At 41.3% G+C, this 20208-nt stretch overlaps 1 protein-coding gene across 1 annotated transcript in view; it reads left to right on the top strand.

Annotated features, from left to right (window-relative positions):
* Positions 1-1171: 1171 nt before the first annotated feature.
* The window catches only part of LOC140235516 (uncharacterized), a 38168-nt gene continuing 19131 nt past the window's right edge, over positions 1172-20208 (top strand). The window contains exons 1-2 of the mRNA XM_072315540.1: positions 1172-1348; positions 17439-18477. Coding sequence (XP_072171641.1) covers positions 1172-1348; positions 17439-18477 — 1216 coding nt within the window. The remainder of the gene's footprint in view (positions 1349-17438; positions 18478-20208) is intronic.

The following is a 20208-nucleotide window of genomic DNA, read 5'->3' as shown; positions in this document are numbered from 1 at the left end:
ACCAATGATTCTTTTAGTCTTTTCTTTCTGTGATAAACATTAACTCAGTCTTCTAATCGTCAAAATTTGAGAACTTAGTATATTTTGTCCTGTGTCGTCTTACTTCTGTTACATATTGAATAGACATGATAATGATGGCACACAACTAACGCAAGAAATGTGAAGTTTCAAAATATATCGTCTTTTTTTTTCTGCCCGGGACTTTAAAGATTCAGTTTATTAGATGGATCCCAAATTCGTGCGTAGGCTTTGGTCTTCGGCAGCCATAATCTCTCTATTTGCCGGAGAGCTTTACCGGGCGATTATGCGCAATTGCATTCAGCGTTTGAGGGCTAGACTTTTAGAGGTCCGCATTGTCGTCTTTCCGACTTCTCTAAAAAAGTCTTGTACATACAGGCACACTGCCACCAGACGAAAGAAAAAAAGACCAACACATCGAAGTATTTTAATTGCAAATTAATTCGTGTGATCACACGAGCCTAGATTTCCATTGCAGCGTGACGGCTTGCGAGTATTGTGTTTACATCCGTTACCAGGCTTTTCCTAAAGTTTGACTGAGTGGTTTGACGTCACGACTCCATTCAGCGACGAAACAGAACAAGGAAAAAAAAATTACCTGACATGGACAGAGAAGTCTGTGTTTGTTTATACCTTTTTTTTTTCTGCCAGCCGCAATGCCATTGGCGTACGGCTCGAGCGTTGATTGGCCAATGGCTACTACCAATAATCTGTTCATACTACTGGTATGTGCTGCCCCAAAGTGCACAGTCGCCGAGAAGTGCGGCTTGAGTGGCAGGCAGGCAGGCAGGCAGTAGCTTACCGTGGCCAAGAACTCGCCCGCCCGCCCACGCGCTCGCGCTGAATTCACCTCAGGTACGTCTGCTGGGTGGTTGACTGACTGCGCATGAGACTTCAAGCTCCTCAATGCCTTGAGACTACACGTAGTAGTCCGTCAGTCACTGAGCATGACCTCAGACATCTCCAAGCATTCCAGGAGTTAACTGGCCGATTTAAAAAGTCTTCATTCAAAGAGAAGAGTCTTGAAGTCGCGAAGCGTGTTCGCTCTTGGATTAATGAATGGAAGATCACATATTTGCGGCGTAGAGTTTGTATATTTCAGTAGCATTTTTTTTTTCGTCTCCTCCTCTCACTGTGATCTGCCTCTAGCCTCATGCACCCTCACCAGAACGTGAACATGACCGAAACGGTCGGGATCTTACCAGACTTGTCACTCTTCGGGAACGAGGGACTTTTGAACGAGCTGGAGAAGTCCCCCGCGCCCAGTGACGGGGACTTCGTTCTGCCCGCCAGCCCCTTCATGGAGAGCGGCTGGCAGGAACAACCGGAAGTGAGTACCTAACCTCACCTCTCCTTAGTAATCTCACTTTCTTCTTTCTCATCATCCCTCCTCACACTCACAGCATCAGTGGTAGCCAACAATTAGCGATAGTAATAACAACTATAGCAACAGAAGTGAACAGCTACAACTGTGGGTAACCATGTAGAAATGTACACCTACCGTACGTTTCGCCGTTTGTTATTCGATTTTGCTCCAGCTATTAGAGATGCTAAAAGTGAACCATTAGACAGTATCTAACTTTGTGGATGACGTCACTGCTTGGTCAAGATGGTCAGTGAGATGTTCGGTGATTGCTAAAAGGTTGATTTATTGCTTGCTTAAAATCATCATAACACAGCCTCTCAAAATATTACCTGTCTTCCACCATGCAATCTCTTGAGAAATTTGTCGCAATTTTTCACGAATCCCACATTATCATTGCTTGTATGTTTATTTGTTCTATTCACTAAAGCCGGGCAGCTATAAATGCTTCAGCCTGTCCAAGAAATGTACAATAATTCATTGTACTTATAGGTAAATGAATGTTCAGCCATCTTTGCTTAGCAGGTCTTTGTTTTGGTATATCATTAGCTAAAATATTTTGTTACAGCCGGTAGCAAGTGCAGTTTTTGTATTTCTATTAAATTCCGTTAATATTGCGGGCGAGCCTGCCGATGCAGCTTCGATCACGGTATTTCACAGACACGTACCAGAGAGGTGGCAAAGGGATTTCCCACAGCACATTCTTACATGCACTGTTCGCCCGGAGAAGGTGCGGGTGTGTCGCTTTTCATGTAGACGAACTGAGCGGCTTGTAAGCCAGGTATGCACCCGCCCTTGCTTGAGTGCTGGTTTGCTTGCCTCCACTAAATGGCAACAGGGAGGTGAGACCACCTCCCCGATGGCAACGATGCCTATAAGAAGTTGTATAATCAGGGATGTGGCCACTCCTAGCTCCCTGGAAGATAAGAAAAGCTTTCACAAACGTCGCTGTGGTGCAGAAAAAAAAACAACTTTATGAATTATATTATAATGTACGGAATCCACCACCTATTCAATCAGAGCTCTTGACAGGTCCCATAGCGTTACGTTGTACTCTAATAAGATAGCATCTGTGCATTTTGTCTTCATGTGCTAGATGGGGGGGGGGGGGCAATAAAATGTAGAATGGTCACCTGTTAATGTGGTCTCCTTTGTGCAGACTGTTACTAGCAATTCTATCGCATGTTCATGAATATTGTTGTTGGCAACAATTGGTGTGGGGAAAAACTCTTGTTTGTATGTTTTTCGTCTACAGTCCTTCCCAATATCCACAATATTTTGCGATAAGACACTTTTTGTTGTTGATTGGATGCATGGGGTGTACCTTCTCGACACAGTGTGAATAGACATGGATTCGTGAAGAGAAAACGTCCAATGATTTTTTTTTCTACTTGTATTGAGTGCTTAATACGGCGACCATTGCTTCGCAACAGCAATGACACCATTATTATGTAATGTAGTTTAAGTTGGAACTGACATGGTTAAGTCGTCTTCCACTCGTCTTTGAGTTGCGCACCAGATATGACATGTATAACAACATTGCAGCATGTAACACGATAGAGAGATATATACAATAGTTTTAATTTAAATGCATAGTCCAAGCACTGTCGTTAGTAGGCTGAATTGCAATGTTTTACCAGGGAGGTAGAATTACCTCCCTGGTTTTACAAAACAGGTTAATTCCAAGGTGAATCATAATCGCTCAGACTCATAAATCCACTGATAACAGACCTCTCACTTGGAACTGTGGTAATAATACATGATGCTATGAAGTTATTGACAGCTCTACTGCGTACACTGAACATTATAAAGTTATTTTGCACAAACCGGATATATCTCGTGTCGGTCAAGTAAATAACCATTATGAGTATAATGCCCAAGGTTTTCTTCTTCTTTTTTTTTTTTTTTGTTGAGATGCATGCTCACTGCATAGCGGCATATACAGCAATCATACGTTGTGTTGTCTGTATCTGGCGATTCAGAGCTTACACCCGTGACAGTCGGAGCTCCACTGACCTTTGAAATATATCACCACAGTCATCACCATTATCATTATCCCCACATCATGATCATCGTCATCAGTATCAAAATCAGGAAAATTCGTGATGACATATAGTCATTATCGTGTTATCATTTTATTGTCAATCTGCATCGCGTCTGTGACGTTGTTACCGGTCTTCACACAAGCCCAGCCCGCATGCTCCCCACGTTGTTCCACAAAGCTCTCCCCCCCCCCCATGCCTATCTTTTATACACTCAAAATGGAAAAAAAGGCTTAAAACAGAAACTTGTTCTACCGTATCCTCAGCACTTCTATTGTTTTGATACATAATCTATTTTCTGTTCTAACCTGTCCTTAAAGTACGCCACCCGTGAAGTTTTCAACAATGTAGGCTCGCGTTAAAACCAGCACGTATTATTTACACACTACTCACTAGTATCAATCATTCCTATTGAATTCATACTGCCTCTTTTTTTTTGTTGCCATGGTTATCTATAGTATTTATGTTTACTTTGTAGATGCATACCTTTCAGTGCATTCAGTATTTGACTTGTATGCTTTCAATAAGGCTGAAATCATAACTTACCCGGTCACCACACGGACGGACCTACTAATTCGTCTAATTCTGCAGAATACTCCCTGAAATAATATCCTGAACTATCAGATCAGGTTCGTCCTCAAAAAGTGTTTTCAAATGTCAAGTTTCTCTGTTCAGACGCTGCGCAATAAACTGTCGCCTCCTCCCCCCCCCCCCCCTGCAATGGCAATGAAAAACGTCAGTGAAATTACCCTCACAACTTTCAAAGTTCGCTTACTATTGCACAGTCATCTTAAAGAAAATTAAATGTTGTGGCAAAGCAGACACAAAGGTGATCCCCCTCCCCCACCTTTCCTCTGGCCACATTTCACACAGAAAAAAAGGGGGAAATGTACCTACGGAAGGTCTCGCATGTACACATGTCGGGTTAGAGTTTACAGACGACATGGCCGCCAGCAAATTAATACAAACTGATATGAAACAGCAGCTTCTATTCTTGCCCGCTGCATTTCACTTCTAATAGTCACGCACAACAGGGTCTCGAAGACCGAAAACTTCTTCATCTTCGCATGGACCTACAACGAAAACCCATGATCTTCGTAACGCTGCTATTTCCCACCTCCCTGTTATTAATGTAATTACAGCTACCCTTGTTACTATGATAGTGCCTCTTTGTCAGTTCATGGAGGTGGAAGACCTTTCTTCTACCTCCCTGGCCAACTATTTCCATATATTTAGTGTTCTGTTGAAGAAGAAATGAAAACAAGAAATCAAACTATTCAAAGTGCCCCAAGCATTACTCATTGTTAGCGCCATACGTAACAAAATTCAATATACTGTATATTAACTAATATTATGTTAGTGCTTGAGTAGTCATTTGATAGACGTCATGGTTCAAATTGATTTGTTATTTTGTTTTGACTGATTTATGGAAGGACATGAAACGACCTAATTTATGGCAATGGCAATTTTCGACGTTTGTTCAATTGTTGTCGAGCTTCAAGCTGATGGAAGGATATACGCGACAGAGTGGAAACTATTATGTTCACCTTTGTTGCTGGGTTGTTCGAACTGTTAACTCGATGACTGTATTCAAGGGAAGGTCAACGTGACGCACAGATTTAGTCAAAGCATAGAGCATTTCACTCCCTGACTTTTTTAACGTCAAAGGTATTCATTATTGTTATGAGATAGAATTTGAAAGAATCTTCTTGTCATCCAGACCTCGCTCTTTTGTCGCACAAGCTTTTTAAAAGAGCTCAGGTTGACCTGATTCAGTTCTTCCAACTCACAATCATCAAAACTTTGCCCGCAAGATTGGAATGTGTCGATTATATCTTCGGAGCTAGCTCCATAATTGTACTATGTATGTAGTTCTTTCAGGTTCATAATGGCTTCAGTGCGTTTCCTCGTGATAAAAGTGTATATAAGAAAGTAAATCGCTCTGTGCCATTACTATGTGCCTGGAGGCAGAGGTGATAAACAAATACAATAATTTCTGATTCTTCTGTCTAATAAAAAGTGCAAATAGACATAAAATTTTACAACAATATTCAATTCTCCCTCTCTTTCTCTGTATATGAATATGTAAATATGTATCAGCATGTACGTGTATATTCATTGGTATATATACACACATTATATATCTACTCTTCACGCCGACTGTAAAACAGCAGCTATAGCAAGAACCAATGGGGGCGCTGTAGGAGAGATATATGTCCCAAGAAATACAAAGTGACGTGTAGTCAAATAGACGCATCCCGTCAATCGATTCGTGGAGAGTTCGAAGCGTTCTCTGTCTGCACCAATAGCTTCTCTCTTGGGCTTACTTGCCTCCACCCCGCCACAACCACAAGAAAGCTTCCGAGCTTGAGAGAGAAGGAGGGAGTTTTCATTCTTTTCTCGAGTGGGAGATGGGTTTCTCTGATTTGATGAAGCTCGTGCACGGGAAAGACAAAACCTTGGTAAGCTGACCATCTCAATTAAGAGAAAAGTCTCAAAAGGGAAGGGGAAGAGGATGAAGGAGGAGGTAATAGGAAGAAATGGAGGATAGGAGGATGAGGAGACAAGAGTGAAAATGAGAGAAGAAATGCTTATGCCACGAATATCGAATAAATTTATCATATCGTTTTATAACTTCTGTGTTTAAACTTTTGTGATATGGGCCAAAGCAAATTATTATTAACTCGGGCACCTTATAAGGATTTGAACAGTAAAGTAGTTTGTTATATTACTTATCCTAGATCAGGACGAAAGGAATATTGTTTCAGCCAAAAAATTTGACGCAAAAACTGGAGGAAAACAAACAAAACAGATTCCTTTGACTCAAAAAGAGAAAGAATAGATACCGCGGTGAATGTGTATTCTCGAGAAAAAAAAGAAGAAGTGGTATAAACATACAGAAAACTGCCATGCTATTATTTCAACGAGAACGAAATCTCTCACAAAGAGGTCAGTGAACTTCATTAGACTTCTTGGCTGTTTCAAACAGACATTTCATTTTCATGGAAATTCCCCTCGAACGTTTCTCGCTACTCCACTCGGTCGTAAATCTACCCGTATTTAAAACCGAAAGGAAGAAATCAGTTCACTTCGACAGCTCACAACATAAACATAACCTCGAGACCCACTTGGTGGACAGAATTTAGCCAAACAAACAGAGAGGATACATGGCTTGAAATGATGTGCAGAGAGAACACAGTAGACATACACAGTGTGCCAGGGAGATGGGACTACTACTGACTGTACATACCCTGCATATTGCTCATGTGTTACGTCCATTGTCTGAGGGTACATTTTTCTTTCTCAACCGTCCGAAAATAATCAAGCGGTAATGAATATAATCGCTTGCATCATGTACAATGCGTACGGCTGTTATTTCTTTTTTTTTCACGTCTGGTACACAAGGACAATAGACATTTGTTTTATCCAAAGTGAATGAGGAGGAGACAGGGGGGGGGGGGGTTCCCGTGTTCCCGTGGGGGGGGGGGGCAGTACGCATCTCGCATCTCGAGACGAAATCTCGAAGCAGTCCGACTAGTAAAAAGCAATTGCGTAATTGAAGACTCCGAAATGAGAGTCTGTGGGGAGGAATCCAAACAATCAGAGCTTTACAGCTCGGGTCAATGAATTTATGGAGAATGTGTTTCTCCGAAAGAAACCGATTAGTATATCTCGATTTCCACGGAAGATTAGAAGTAGTGGTGATGGGGAAGGGGTAGGGGATAGGGAGAGGGGGTATTAAGGTTTGATGATGACCGCCGCAAAGGCGCCAAATCTCTTTGTCATGCAGAGTCTCCATGGAAATAGATTATCCCTCCACATCCTGACAAAGAATATCAAAGCCTCCCTAAATTCGACATTAATTTTCCCCAGTTAGATACATGTCACACATATACGTGTTTCCTTTAAGCTCTCTATAATCTCCATAACACTACTGTTTGAATGTTGGCAGCACTGTGATGCCACCACAGATGGCCCTTCAAATATTACAGGGCGTGGATTGCAAGTTTTCCAAGAGGCTTCGGTGTTGTTTCATGCAGACGGACTCTATTTGTGAATACCAGGTTAAATTTGAGGTCAAATGTATTCATCAGAACTGTATTTCAATAATCATCACTGTGATGGCAATGACTTAAGCTGATTGTGATGAGATTATGGTGAAGATGATCTTCAAAATCATTTCCATCTTTGCCCTCATCACCGTAATCACTCGTTTCACAACAGGTCCCCACTTAGCACTACTGCAGGGGAGACTCTTTGATAAACCTAATCGAAGATCATCCCAATTCAATGACAGGGTAAAATGATGATGATGCCGTGTCTAAAGGTGAGACCGTAAAAATGACGAGCAATTTTTTTTTCTCCTGCGTGGTCATCTCAATAAGCTTTCGTAATTTCGAGTGTCTGCAAGGAAGATGATCGAGCATATTTGCTCACTGAAGAGGGCAGACAAATTCGTTACCAAACTGTTATCGGTAATTTTCTCGAGGATAGGGACTTATTGTTGGCGGGAAGAATATTGTAGCGCATTAAAGGAATACGTGCTGCCCGTCATCTTTCTCTCTGGTATTCAGTCCAAACTGCAAAAATTTCCGCCTATATATATCAAGACAAATATTTACCGAGGAGGACAGAGTCGTGACGAACAAAGAGCTGGGGGCAAGAGAGGTGTGAAGTTCTGCGAGATCAGGGTGAACCGATTGACACGCTTGGTGTTGACAGAACTCTACTCGGGACAGAGATAGCAGGGTGACTTCTCGTGTTGACGCTAGCCAGGCAAAACACAACGTGATTGGACAAACCTGGATCGATCTGCAAACGGTATATTCAATAGTGTATTTCATGAACTATGGATAGCCACGAAACTGACCCCCCCCCCTTCTCACCCTGTCACCCTCTCCACAACAAGAAACCAGTTACTTTATACTCGCTATTAATTGTTCCCTTTCCCATCCCCCTTTCCTCCGTCTCCTGTCAGTGAGTGGTTTGAAGGTTTAAAGGTAAAAAAAGGAGTTTTCCATACGCCTGCTGAAACTTTAGATTTTTCTTGCGCTAAAATGAACACATGAATATAGTGGATGTAGTCCTATCACATAAGAAATGTGTGAAATAACGCTGTAATGACAGGGTTTCACTCTGGTAACGAAAAAAACTGCGAAATATTAGCACATAAAGAGGTAAACGAAAGTAAATAACAATCTGAGAATTTATCTACGTGATGTTTCAAAATCGATATATAGATAATCGACAAATCAGGCCAGTATCAGTATCCGCCGATCATCCCGCGAGAGTGAACGCAAATACAGCTTGTTGAAAAATACGATTGCTAGGGCACGATCGATTATAAAGTAACGTTCGTTATTCACCCACTATACTAAAAGGGGAAGGCGCTTCAGGAGCGCGCATAATTATGATCGGAATTATTGTATACTGTGTACTCCAAAACAACTCATTACCATGGCAAACTGCGTCAGCCAGACAAGATTCTCAGTTGAAACTTTTGATATATTGTAAGCAAATTCCAATTATGGAAGATGAATTTTGAGCCCTTCTGAAAACTATGCGCAAGGAGCTCCTTGATTTGCGTTATGATTTGTTTGTCGCAATGTGCTGTTAATATCTGTAGTAAAGAGTTCTTTGCCGGAACAGTAATGAACAGTACTGAACAGTACTGGTTGAGGTGGGGATTCAGGTTTATAACCTTCCTAGTGAGATAATGAGAAACCTCTCATGAAAATATGAAAGAGCATGTAATTTAAAAAAGGATTCAACGTTTATTTGATGAAAATTGGTTTTCAAATGGCCGAGATACCCCCCCCCCCCCAAAAAAAGTGATAATGATAAAAGGCGACAGCCACGCCTTTTATTAGGATCTCATTGTTTACCTTGTTTTTGGATATCTCAGCCATTTCAACCGATTTTCATCCAATAAACTTTTGATGCCCCTTAGAATTGCATGCTCTTTGACATCTCATAGAGTGGTTTCTGAATGTCTCGCAAAACGTTAAGTGAGAATTGCCGGTTGTTGTTGTTGTTGTTGTTTTTTTTTTTACATCAAATAGATTTCCACAACTATGATAATATGTCTATATGATGCTCTTTAATGTCATCCATTTCCTGTACCCACATATTTTAAGTATTGTATACTTCAGAATGCAGATTTGCGAACCTCGTCACTTCCCCAAAACCGTTCACTAGTATCTGCTCCTTTATAGAACTGTTGAGAGACCAATTGTTTATAATTTCTGCAGTCGATTTTCTGCCACAAACTCTTCAAAACTTTGCGTTTCAGAAGAGCCCCGTTGTCACGTCCAACTTTTCACTTTTTTTCGAATTCTCTTACTTTTTATTTTAACCTTACTTTTCCTCTTACTAACAAATATGTGTATATGACTATCACTGACAGACTCGGGGAACGCAATACTTGATTGTCGGAGCTTGCGGCACCTAGCGCTTGTAACGTAAACACAAACTTGATAACTTGAACATCGTCGCCGCGGCAGTAAATAAACACCTACGAAAATTAGTAAACAGTCACAGTGATCATTACACATCATAGTGCGCTTGTTGTACTGCAGAGCGATTTATTGCGAAGGTTACTCTTTCTTCCAGCAAAACAGCAATGCTTCTGATTATACCAAAGTTCAAAGGTTAACAAAGCCTGTTGGAGTGTTTTATTCTGAGGGAGAATAATTTTCTTTCCGTGCTGACTTATGTTCGTGTGAATGTCAATAAAGTTAAGGCAGAAGGGATCAACACTAAAATAGTTTCACGCTCTCGTCAAAATCGAATCAATTCTTATCAAGAATACTGTCGAGCGTCGTTACCACGGTTCGTGCGCACAGGCAATAATGAGAAATGTTTACATCAAGATTTGCGTCTGGAGGGTATACGACAACTGATGTGGCCTGTCAATACTATAGTATAAAGTGTTATTGTTGCAAATCAACTTTTTTATGAGTATCAGTGTCAGCAGCGGAGCATTGTTGGGGACAAATCCCAATATTTACGAGCAGAAGCTATTCTAAACGATTTTTTCTTTTGCTGTCTTCCCTCACCCAAAGGCATGCGTTTAAGGATAAACGTTTCTGTGAAGTCGACTTTGAAAAGACATTGCGATTTTTCAGGGGCACAGTAATGACATAGCAGATTAGCAAGATGTTGGATTCATTTGGCACCACCACCAGCAGCAGGTTGGGGATGTTGAACAGCTAGCAGGACACGCCGAACCCCAAGAGTAACTGCAATATTTGCCCAAATCCACTACCTTGCCTAAGATACAAACATTTTTTTTTTCATGAAATTGTTTCATGAAAGACAGATTATCCTTCTGGGATATCTTTAAAATGGTCCACCAACCCCCTTAAAAGAGGAGGGCAATGGAAGGACGTAAAAACCAATTATCATTTTGCCGGCTTACTCAATAACAACTCCACGAAAGTATGACACTCAAGTACGTGTCCCTTGGATGCCTTCTCCACTTCAGATCGTTAGAAGCAATGCCGCCCTTTTGTGTTTCATGGGCAGCAAGAAATTGTGGAATTCCCTCTTGATTCTGTCTTCTCTTCTAGCGGAAATGCACATATTCCGCCAAGGATATCCTTTGTCTTCCTGCAGATACATTTTGATCTATAAATCGAATTCTTCCTCGTGTAGCATGTACAGATTTGTTTTAAATTCAAAGTTAATAGAAATGAAAGTTAATGCTATGTCAGTCCAATGTACCTTCCGCCTCAAAACACTTATTGAGAGGAGAGGAAAGAATGTCAGATTTATGTAAGCTCACGTAAAAAGAAAAAAAAAAAACGGGGGGGGGGGGATTGGAGTATCGGATGCCGTGTTTCCTCATCTCCATCCAAGCAACCACAGTCCTATACCGCGTCCCGTAATATCCTTTGCGATTATAATTTGACGATTGCTGGCATATTTAATCCTGCGGTCAAAATGTCAGGTCATTTTCTGTCCTTTCATCTTTTTCTTCTTTTGGAAGTGCCAGCTGTTAGGCCTCACGATGAATGAAATCGTTGTTACAAACGATCACTGGTTGTTCTGTCGTGTCAATATAGTAGTAACCTTTTTGCTTCTGTCTGGAATGTACGCGCACTTTACTAACAGCTCGGAAAAAAAAAAGACCGATGGTCATGGTAAATTCTGATGGCTATTCACTCAGAAATACGCAAAATAATTCTGTCACGTGTTTACTCGCAGCCAATCATGACGGGGATGATTAGGATCTACGTCATCATTCATTTATTTTCTTATGTTTTGTACTGTCTGCAGCAAGATTTATACATTTCCATGTGATTTTACAGTTACGTAGAAGGGAAAGATTCATGATCAGTGTAGCATAACCATATCACGTCCAACCAGGGAGGTGAGAGCCTCTCACCTCCCTGGTCCAACCAATATTGGCAGGTTTTCTATAAAAAGGAATGCATTTATTGGTCATCAGAAACAGTCATGGTTTATTGTACATCAAAACTAAAATAGCCAAGTTTATCATCCATGTAAAATGTGTGCATAAGATCGTTTGCAGAAGGGGTTTTCCTCGGGCTGAAAAACATTTTTGAGACACCGAAACAAATTCATATTATGCGACTGTGGCATTGCTTTTGTTCATGTGACCTCCGCCAATTTAATACGATCATGCATGGTGGACCAGTGCACAGGTGACAATAAGTGTAGTTCAATATTTAACCAAGCCGTCTGATGAACGCAACACAGTGTGAACTGCGTGGCGTTTTGTTTTATAGGTCTCACTGTCTTAACTGATTTTCCATAGGGACCATCGTTGCCATGAAACAATGAAAATAAACCAACAGTTGTCGCATTCGTTAAAGATGCAATTTGTGGTTCGTGTAGAAGGGTAAAACGACCTGTTTCACTTCATTCTTCAGCTTTGAGTGTGTGTGTGTGTGTGTGTGTGTGTGTGTGTGTGTGTGTAGGTGTAGGTGTAGGTGCAAGCACAATCTCTGGTAACAGGTATTTATAAACATGCTCACCACAAGAAAAAAAAAATACAGTAGCTATAACATAATGAGTCAATTTTAATACTTATTATGAAACGCGCAGAACGTTACATCTTTCATTCATTTATCGTTTTTAATATCAATTTCCGAGGCGAATTTACCCCCTTACCGGTCACAAAGTGTGCTTTCAATCCTAACCAAAGCCGTCACTCCCGTTTAACAGTTTGGACACTTATGCCAAAGGAGAACAGCCGATACACATGAGTCTTTCTGCTTCAAATGGATGTACGGACATCCCAGTGGGATAACCATGAGAGTTTCTTACTCCAAAATCATTGCGTTGTGATGGCGAGGTTTCATCCCATCCTGTCAGGTAGAAACGTAAGACAATGCTAGATACTCGGTTCGCATAAGGTTAGACTGGAGAGGGAGATACAAGGCGTGGAATGAAGAGAGGGCTAGGATAGGATGTAACTCTAACCAATGGCAATGATTTTGGTATTCATCTGTAACACATCAGGGGTGAATAGGAATGGGAGGGGGTGGAGTCTCCATATTCCCATGGGTGAGAGCTTCACTGGATGATTGATGTGAAAACATTAAGCTTAAAGACCAAAAAGTTCGCCTGCACGTAAAATGTTCACAAACTTTTGGAAATGCGCCTTTTCTTACATCGACGAAAAGTTCACATTTTTGGCTCTCTTTGTAACATATCAAGGGTAGGACCCATCTTCAAATAGTGCTTTTGATGGGGTTAATAATTGCCATTATCGAATGTTTTAAAAGTATTCACATAATATAGAGACACAATAACAAGTATCGATCAGATTGACTTGATATTCTTTTCCCGGTTTCGTACCATAGTTAGCGACCCTATAGCAATCGTTGGAGGTGTGAGGTCCCGTTTCATGAGCCCATGAAGTGACATCTCCATGGTGGGCCTATCCATGTATAGATTAATAATAATAATAATGGAGTCTTGTAATGCGCCATGTCTGTCACATAGTGGCACTCCTAGCGCAGAAAGGTAAGACCTCCTCCCACATTGCTTCATTCAGGAAAAGATCCCAATTGAAAAAAAAAAGCACAGTTACTGAAATAAAAAGGTCTTGAGTTCCCTCTTGAACAGAGGGAAAGAGGTCTCCATTCTCAGTTTCAAAGGCAGTGAATTCCAGAGAGAAGAGCCAGACTGGGTATAAGCACTGTTGCCCCATGAATGATGAGTACGGGGAACTCGAAGGGTGTGAGCAGTGGATGAACGAAGAAATCTAGTTGGTTTGTACTTATGGAATAGTTCCTGAAGGTAACTGGGTGCTGTGCCATGTAAAGAACGGAAAACCAGGATCAAGATCTTGTAGACAATTCGCTTGTCAACTGGAAGCCAGTGTAATTTATGGAGAATGTGAGAGATGTGTGAAGTTTTCTTTGTTAGAGTTACTAGTCCAACAACAGACTTCTGGAGCAGCTGTCTGAACTGCTTTTGTCACTGCTATTGCGACAACAGTAACAAAAATAGTAATAAAGAAAAATCAGCGATCCTAGTTGTGAGTAGTATAGATTGAAAGGAGGCAAACGTGTATGGAGAATTCATAACGGAGTAAACACAATGGCCCGAATTCACGAAGGTGGTACAAACAAAACCATGGTCTAAACCATGGACAAAAACCATGGAGCGCCAAGTGTCAAACAGAATATTTCGTTACGAAATTGGTCATTTCGTCGACAAAATGACTGTTTCGTTAACGAAATTATCATTTCGTGGACGAAATGTTCAGTTAGTTACAAAATGTTGTCATTTCTTTACAAAATAATCATTTCATCGACGAAATGACTGATTTCGTAGCGAAATATCGCATGCGACACTTGGCATTCCATGGTTTTTGTCCATGGTTTAAACCATGGTTTCATTTGTACCACCTTCGTGAATTCGGGCCAATGTGTCGTACTTTTCATACAATGAGTGAACATATTTGATTAAAACTCGTCTTGAAGACAACTCTAGACTTGTATGCATGTCGTATATAATACATGTCTAGTTTTGGGATAAGCTCCGTTTGCTTTTTATCATTTTTCAATTATTATTATCATTATTATTTTTATTATTATTGTTATTATTATTATTAGTAGTAGTAGTACATGTAGTAGTATTTACAATCAGGAATCGTTCGACCGATGGTGCTGCAAGACATAGTCAAACAATAAGAAGAAAAGACTCTCCGACATTCATTTGAACGCGTAAATAAGTGAAGAGAAAGATGGTGGTTCCCCTCAAGTTACTCTTTTTTTCGTTTTTCTTTGAAGAATTTGGAATTAAGAAAAAAGTAATGTTATTATGTCAGGCAACAAAGTCAACTTGTGTCGAGACGGTGCTGTGCGAGAAATTCGCGCTAAGGATAACAGGCTCCCCGCTGTCTCTCCGCCTGAGTCATCTCCAGATGGTCACTTGCTGGTGTTTTTCCCTCCGTTATGGGGGCAAACTATCACGGAATTTACGTGAAAAGTGTTTGGTGGTGGCTCTCCGTACGTAAGATCGCATTGATTCATCTGTGTATGATCATGGACCTACCCATGGTAGGATAAACCATGGAGCTACGTTTGTAGCTCCATGTATAAACTTACATGAAAAGAAGAAATCGACCTTGAATGCAAATTTGTCACCTATACAGCGCCACCGCGAAACAAAGCTAAAGATGGTGATGATGATGATGATGATGATGACTCACATGCATATTTCACCGGCACTATAATCTGTTTAAAAAGAATACAGGTGAAGACCACATGATTGTGTCAATTCAGTAACTCAAAGAAGTAGGCCTATGCTATTATCGCCCCCTCATTACCAATCTTTCTGATCTGATTGATAATACAAGTACATTAATCCATTAGAGGACTGTCATATCACAATGAACATGACGTGAAGATCTTCCAAGATATTTAATGAATTTTAGAGCTAGAGAAAGACAAAGTACTATGAAACAAATCTTAATAACATAGCACATCCTTTCTTAAAGGTGTATCTGATTTTTGTCTGCGAATCAAATTCAGTTTCAATGATTGTGAGGTCAGAATATGCAGCTGCTTCAGCGAAGATGTGTCGCTAGACTGCCATGGCCTCGGCAGTTGAACTTTTAAGTGTTCGGCGAAGCAGTCTTATTTGTGTGTGTGTGTGTGTGTGTGTGTGTGTATGTGTGTGCAGAAATTGAAGCGCCCTCGTGTGACTGTGGCGTCACACAGTGCTCGATTTTAATAAGAGAAAGGCCTTGAAAAAAAAAAGTCTCAACTGACTTGCTGTCATATGGAATGTTGGAAGTAAACATTAATGTCAGCCCGTCCATCTCTCCATTTCATATTCACTTCTCTCATTACTATCCATTAGAAACATTTTATTCGAATGTTACACGCAAGATATTCTTACATCATAGTAAGTCAATTCGATAACTAGTACCTCCATCACGTGACTGTGTTTAGCCAATCACTTACCGGTATTTGACTAACCCATTTAATATAAATGAATATTTGTGTTTGTAATCAAAAGTTCACAAAGTTCACATAGCGCATGAGTTCCTACTGGTCTCCTTATGGAGGGAGGTAGACTGAAAATATTTGTTTTACAACCTTTAATTTCATTGTGTCATCAGACAGACTTTCTTGGAAGCTACCAGTCTCACTAGACCGCAAGTAGAAAATAAAATGAATGGTCTGCTTGTTCCGAAGTCGGTCAGAAGTTTAAGGATAGAAGTCGTGAAGATCACGACCTGTCACGCATGAGATGCAGTCATGAAGCATGCGTTCAATTGCCGAACCATTGTGAATTAAACAGAGTATTTTGTCCAAATGCTTCTCTTCGTAGTGTTTTCCAAATTGACAGTGTACTTGTGCTTTATTTAACAGAAGACATCACGCTGCAAAACTCTGCGCTTTCATTCATTTCATGGTTTAATAGGGGAGTGACTAAGGAGGAGATAAGAATTTATTTATTTATTTATTTATCTATTTATTTATTTATCTATTGGAAGTCTAATTACATCAATAGTGACAGACAGTGTGTTCTTGAGCCATAAGCTGCCTTGACCAGCGGTGCTCTCCAACACAAATGCCTACTGACATGACTGATGCCGTCCCGTGCTATTCAATATTGCTTATAAAAAAACAAAAACAAAAGCCACGTTAGGACCCCTTTGGAAAGCAGCCACCTGACAACCAACCCACCGAATATGGTTATCCTTGGACAGTATCATCGTTATTATTTTGCATGTCTGCCACTATTTTTTTCCATAGGAAGTGAATTAGGCATGAATAAAAAAAGTGTGCAAATACACATGTTTGTGTTTGTGTGGGAAACCATGCCGTTATTTTTGATTCAGCGATGCAAACAAACGCTCATGTGTAGCAGACTTGAACGTTCGTCATCTCTGACGTGTAAACTTGTTTGAAATCTTGATATTTATCATGGAATGTGGCTCATCTAATCAGTGAAATCTCTTTAAATGTTTGCTCTGTTCTCCCAGAGGGCCGCCTATTATCATCACCCTAGTAAAATGTCAGGTATTAGTCCTTACACCTGATGACTAAAGGGAGTAAAATGAGTTGAATATCATGTTCATAAAAACATGCATCGCATAAGATTCGAACTGGAGAGTTCGCTGTTTATAATCCTGGTATTATAGAGTTCACTATATCGCAGTGCTCCCGTAACACGAAGACAAATTCATAATGATTGATTTTCAGCCCAGCCGTACTATGACTCTGATTGCTCTACTTGGATTTCATACTCTGAACAGAAAAGACGTCCATACTACTAATAGACATCTGAGTCAAGACGCCGAAACGTTCCACTGATTTCAACATAAAAATGACAAATAAATTCGACGCATAATAGGAAATATATTACTTATGTCACTTGCTTCTTTTCGTCAAAGTAGGGCAATTTTGTTAACGATACGAAAGCACAACGATAGAGTGGATTATATAAACACTAACCAATACTGTTATGATTGTCAGACTGATACTGATGTTATGGTTTATATTTCATGTCCTAACTTGCAGGGAGAACCCGGATGTGACTCTCTGACGGATATCTTGTTCAAGAAGGAGCCCCTCAGCCCTTCTTCAGACTCCAGCGATATCATCAACGGCAAGAACCGGCGTGAGAGCGCTTCGATGATGGAGGACTTCTTCTACTGCGGCGACTCCAAACTCGTCGTGGGTATCGACAACGGGCACGCCGTGCTCGGCAACGGGACGATCCTGCCGAATGGGCAGCAGTTTGCCCACATCAAGGAGGAGATGGACTGCGACTTCCCAGCGAGCTCGCAGCCGCAGCCGGCCTCAAGGTTGGGGAGTAGCGGACTGAATGCCAATGAGGCGAGAAGGCTCTCCATGAACTTCCAGTACATGGATTCGAACAACAACAGCATTGGGACTTGTGGTCCAAGGATGCCATGTGGGGAAGGGATGGTGTGTCATTCCCAGCCCATTACAGTGGATGGTGTGACTATCAAGCAGGAACCTGCGGACAATTTATCTTCTCCATGCCACATGCATGGTAACGGACTCAATAGCAGTGTGCCCATGGGAATTCCCCCAAACACACCTGATGCCTGTCATCTGGGCATGGACACCAAACCCATCATGCATTCCCCCTCGTTTCAGCACCACAGCCAACAACCACAGGGTCACCATCACCATCAGCAGCAGCACCACCCTCACCAACACCAAACACCAATCACGAACTCTTTCACATTTAACATCAACTTTCCTCCAGTGGACCACCACCATCAACACCACCCCCAGAGCCAACATCACCATCATCACCACCAGCAACAACCCCACCACCAGTCATATAGCGGCTTCCCACCCACCCCGCCCAACTCCCATCCTGGCTCCCCCGCCGACCTTCCCATTGGTCTGGAAGGCTCCGCCCTATCGTTCAGACCACCGCCGCCTCCCTACCCGATGGCGATGGCTGGAAAGTGTGGTACGATGTCGGGCGTTTCGACAACATCGATCACGTCACAGGTCAAGTACAACCGGAAGAACAACCCTGACTTGGAGAGGCGAAGAATTCATCACTGTAACTATCCAGGTAAATCTTGATTTACAAGTAACACGGGTAAAACGTGATTCATTTATTCATTGTGTATATAATATTCGATATTTTAGAAAAATCGCAATCATGGCTGGAAACTAACCACTGTTCTCAAAATCCGTCATGAAAGATGTGTGAAACAATGTCTGAAAAGAATGTGGTAAGGTTTACAGCAGAAGGGTCACATCTTTTATCCCTTTAAGATGTCATTCTCGAAGTAAAACATGTGATTACTCGAATACCAAACTCGAAACTCTGACTCCGCGGATTGTCGTTGGTACACCGTGTATTTTCAACTGTCAGACTCTCATTACACAAACTCTAACCTACGTAAAGTGTAAGGCAAAATTATCTACAGGTGCGAGACCTTTAAGGCTCTCTTTGCGTGGGCGAGATAGAATGGCTGGATAGTCATGGCTGCTACCGACACTAAGAGCTTCAGAGGTCAAAGAATAATCACAACGATGACATCTTTATTCATAGTTGTATCAGAACCATCTGTAGGATAACGTCAATGATCTTCACTGTAATTATGAAAAGCACCGAATGTACTCTGCATAACAATAATGTATATTTATTTAGGGAATGCGTGTGTGCAAGGGGGGGGGGGGTGATATGTCGTATTTATAGCCATATACATACAGACAAAATTTGAATCGTGCTGATCGTGACCGAGTAATGCAAACGCGCACGTACGACGAACAAAATTGTTTTGTATCTAAATGCGATTCTAGTCATGGCGTCTGCTTCTTGTGTGTTTTTATGTGTGTATGTTAGTGTGTGCGGGTGTGTGTGTGTGGGGGGGGGGGGTAGGGAAAGACAAGTTTGTGTATAGTTCTCATAGCTGTAAATGGTGTTCCGTAAATACACTGCACAAAATCAAGATATTATAATCATATAGTACACGAAAAATTCAGCGTTTTACATGTTTCATATCTACAATATGTGACCACCTTAGTTTACTCCATTCCTCAAATCTGCAAAGAGGGAGGGGGAGGTGTCTGCTCAAACTCCACTTAGCGGTCCTTCAAGAAAGACTAGGTTTGATTCACTTCACTCAAAAATTTCACACTTTTTCCGAATCTATGCCAAAACAAACTGTTGTCCCCCGAAATATAACAGAACGTGTGCCACACCTCCAAAGTTGGTGTATTTTGTAGGGGGATTCACCACCATCAACCACGCCCAATTCGTTATAAACAAGCTGGTAGCGGTCATTTTTTCATTTTTCCCCAGATTTATTTAGTATCTTTGGTATGACAAGGGGATGGGACTCATGATTGTCCTTTATTAATAGGAGTGAGGCATTTTAGTGCTCGCCACGCAGTGTGGGACAGTATCATAGAGGAACAATCACGAACAACAAGTGCAACATAGACAATAAGAACAACAACAACAACAATGCAAGTGTTACAAACAGAACAATATCATTAATAACAGTGACCCGTGCATCTCCATCGTTGCCATTGGCAACCATGCTGAATATGATACCTGAAGCAATATAAAGGAAGAGGTCCTTAAGATTTTCTCTAGCTCGGAGGGTGTACACAGGCCGTCACCTGAGGCGCGACATTCGAGAGGGGAAAGTCTTTGAGCGTGAGTGTTTGGGCGATAACCCCGTGAAGCGTGCTGGAGTAGGGTCAATCGAGGGAGTTTTTTAGGGGGAGTCGATAACCTTACTCCGTTCCCTCCCTGTGCTGGAGGTAGCGAAGAGGTAAAACCTGGGTC

Source organism: Diadema setosum, chromosome 11 (genome assembly GCF_964275005.1).
Source record: "Diadema setosum chromosome 11, eeDiaSeto1, whole genome shotgun sequence".
Lineage (NCBI taxonomy): Eukaryota > Metazoa > Echinodermata > Echinoidea > Diadematoida > Diadematidae > Diadema > Diadema setosum.
This window is presented reverse-complemented; position numbering and strand designations above follow the sequence as displayed.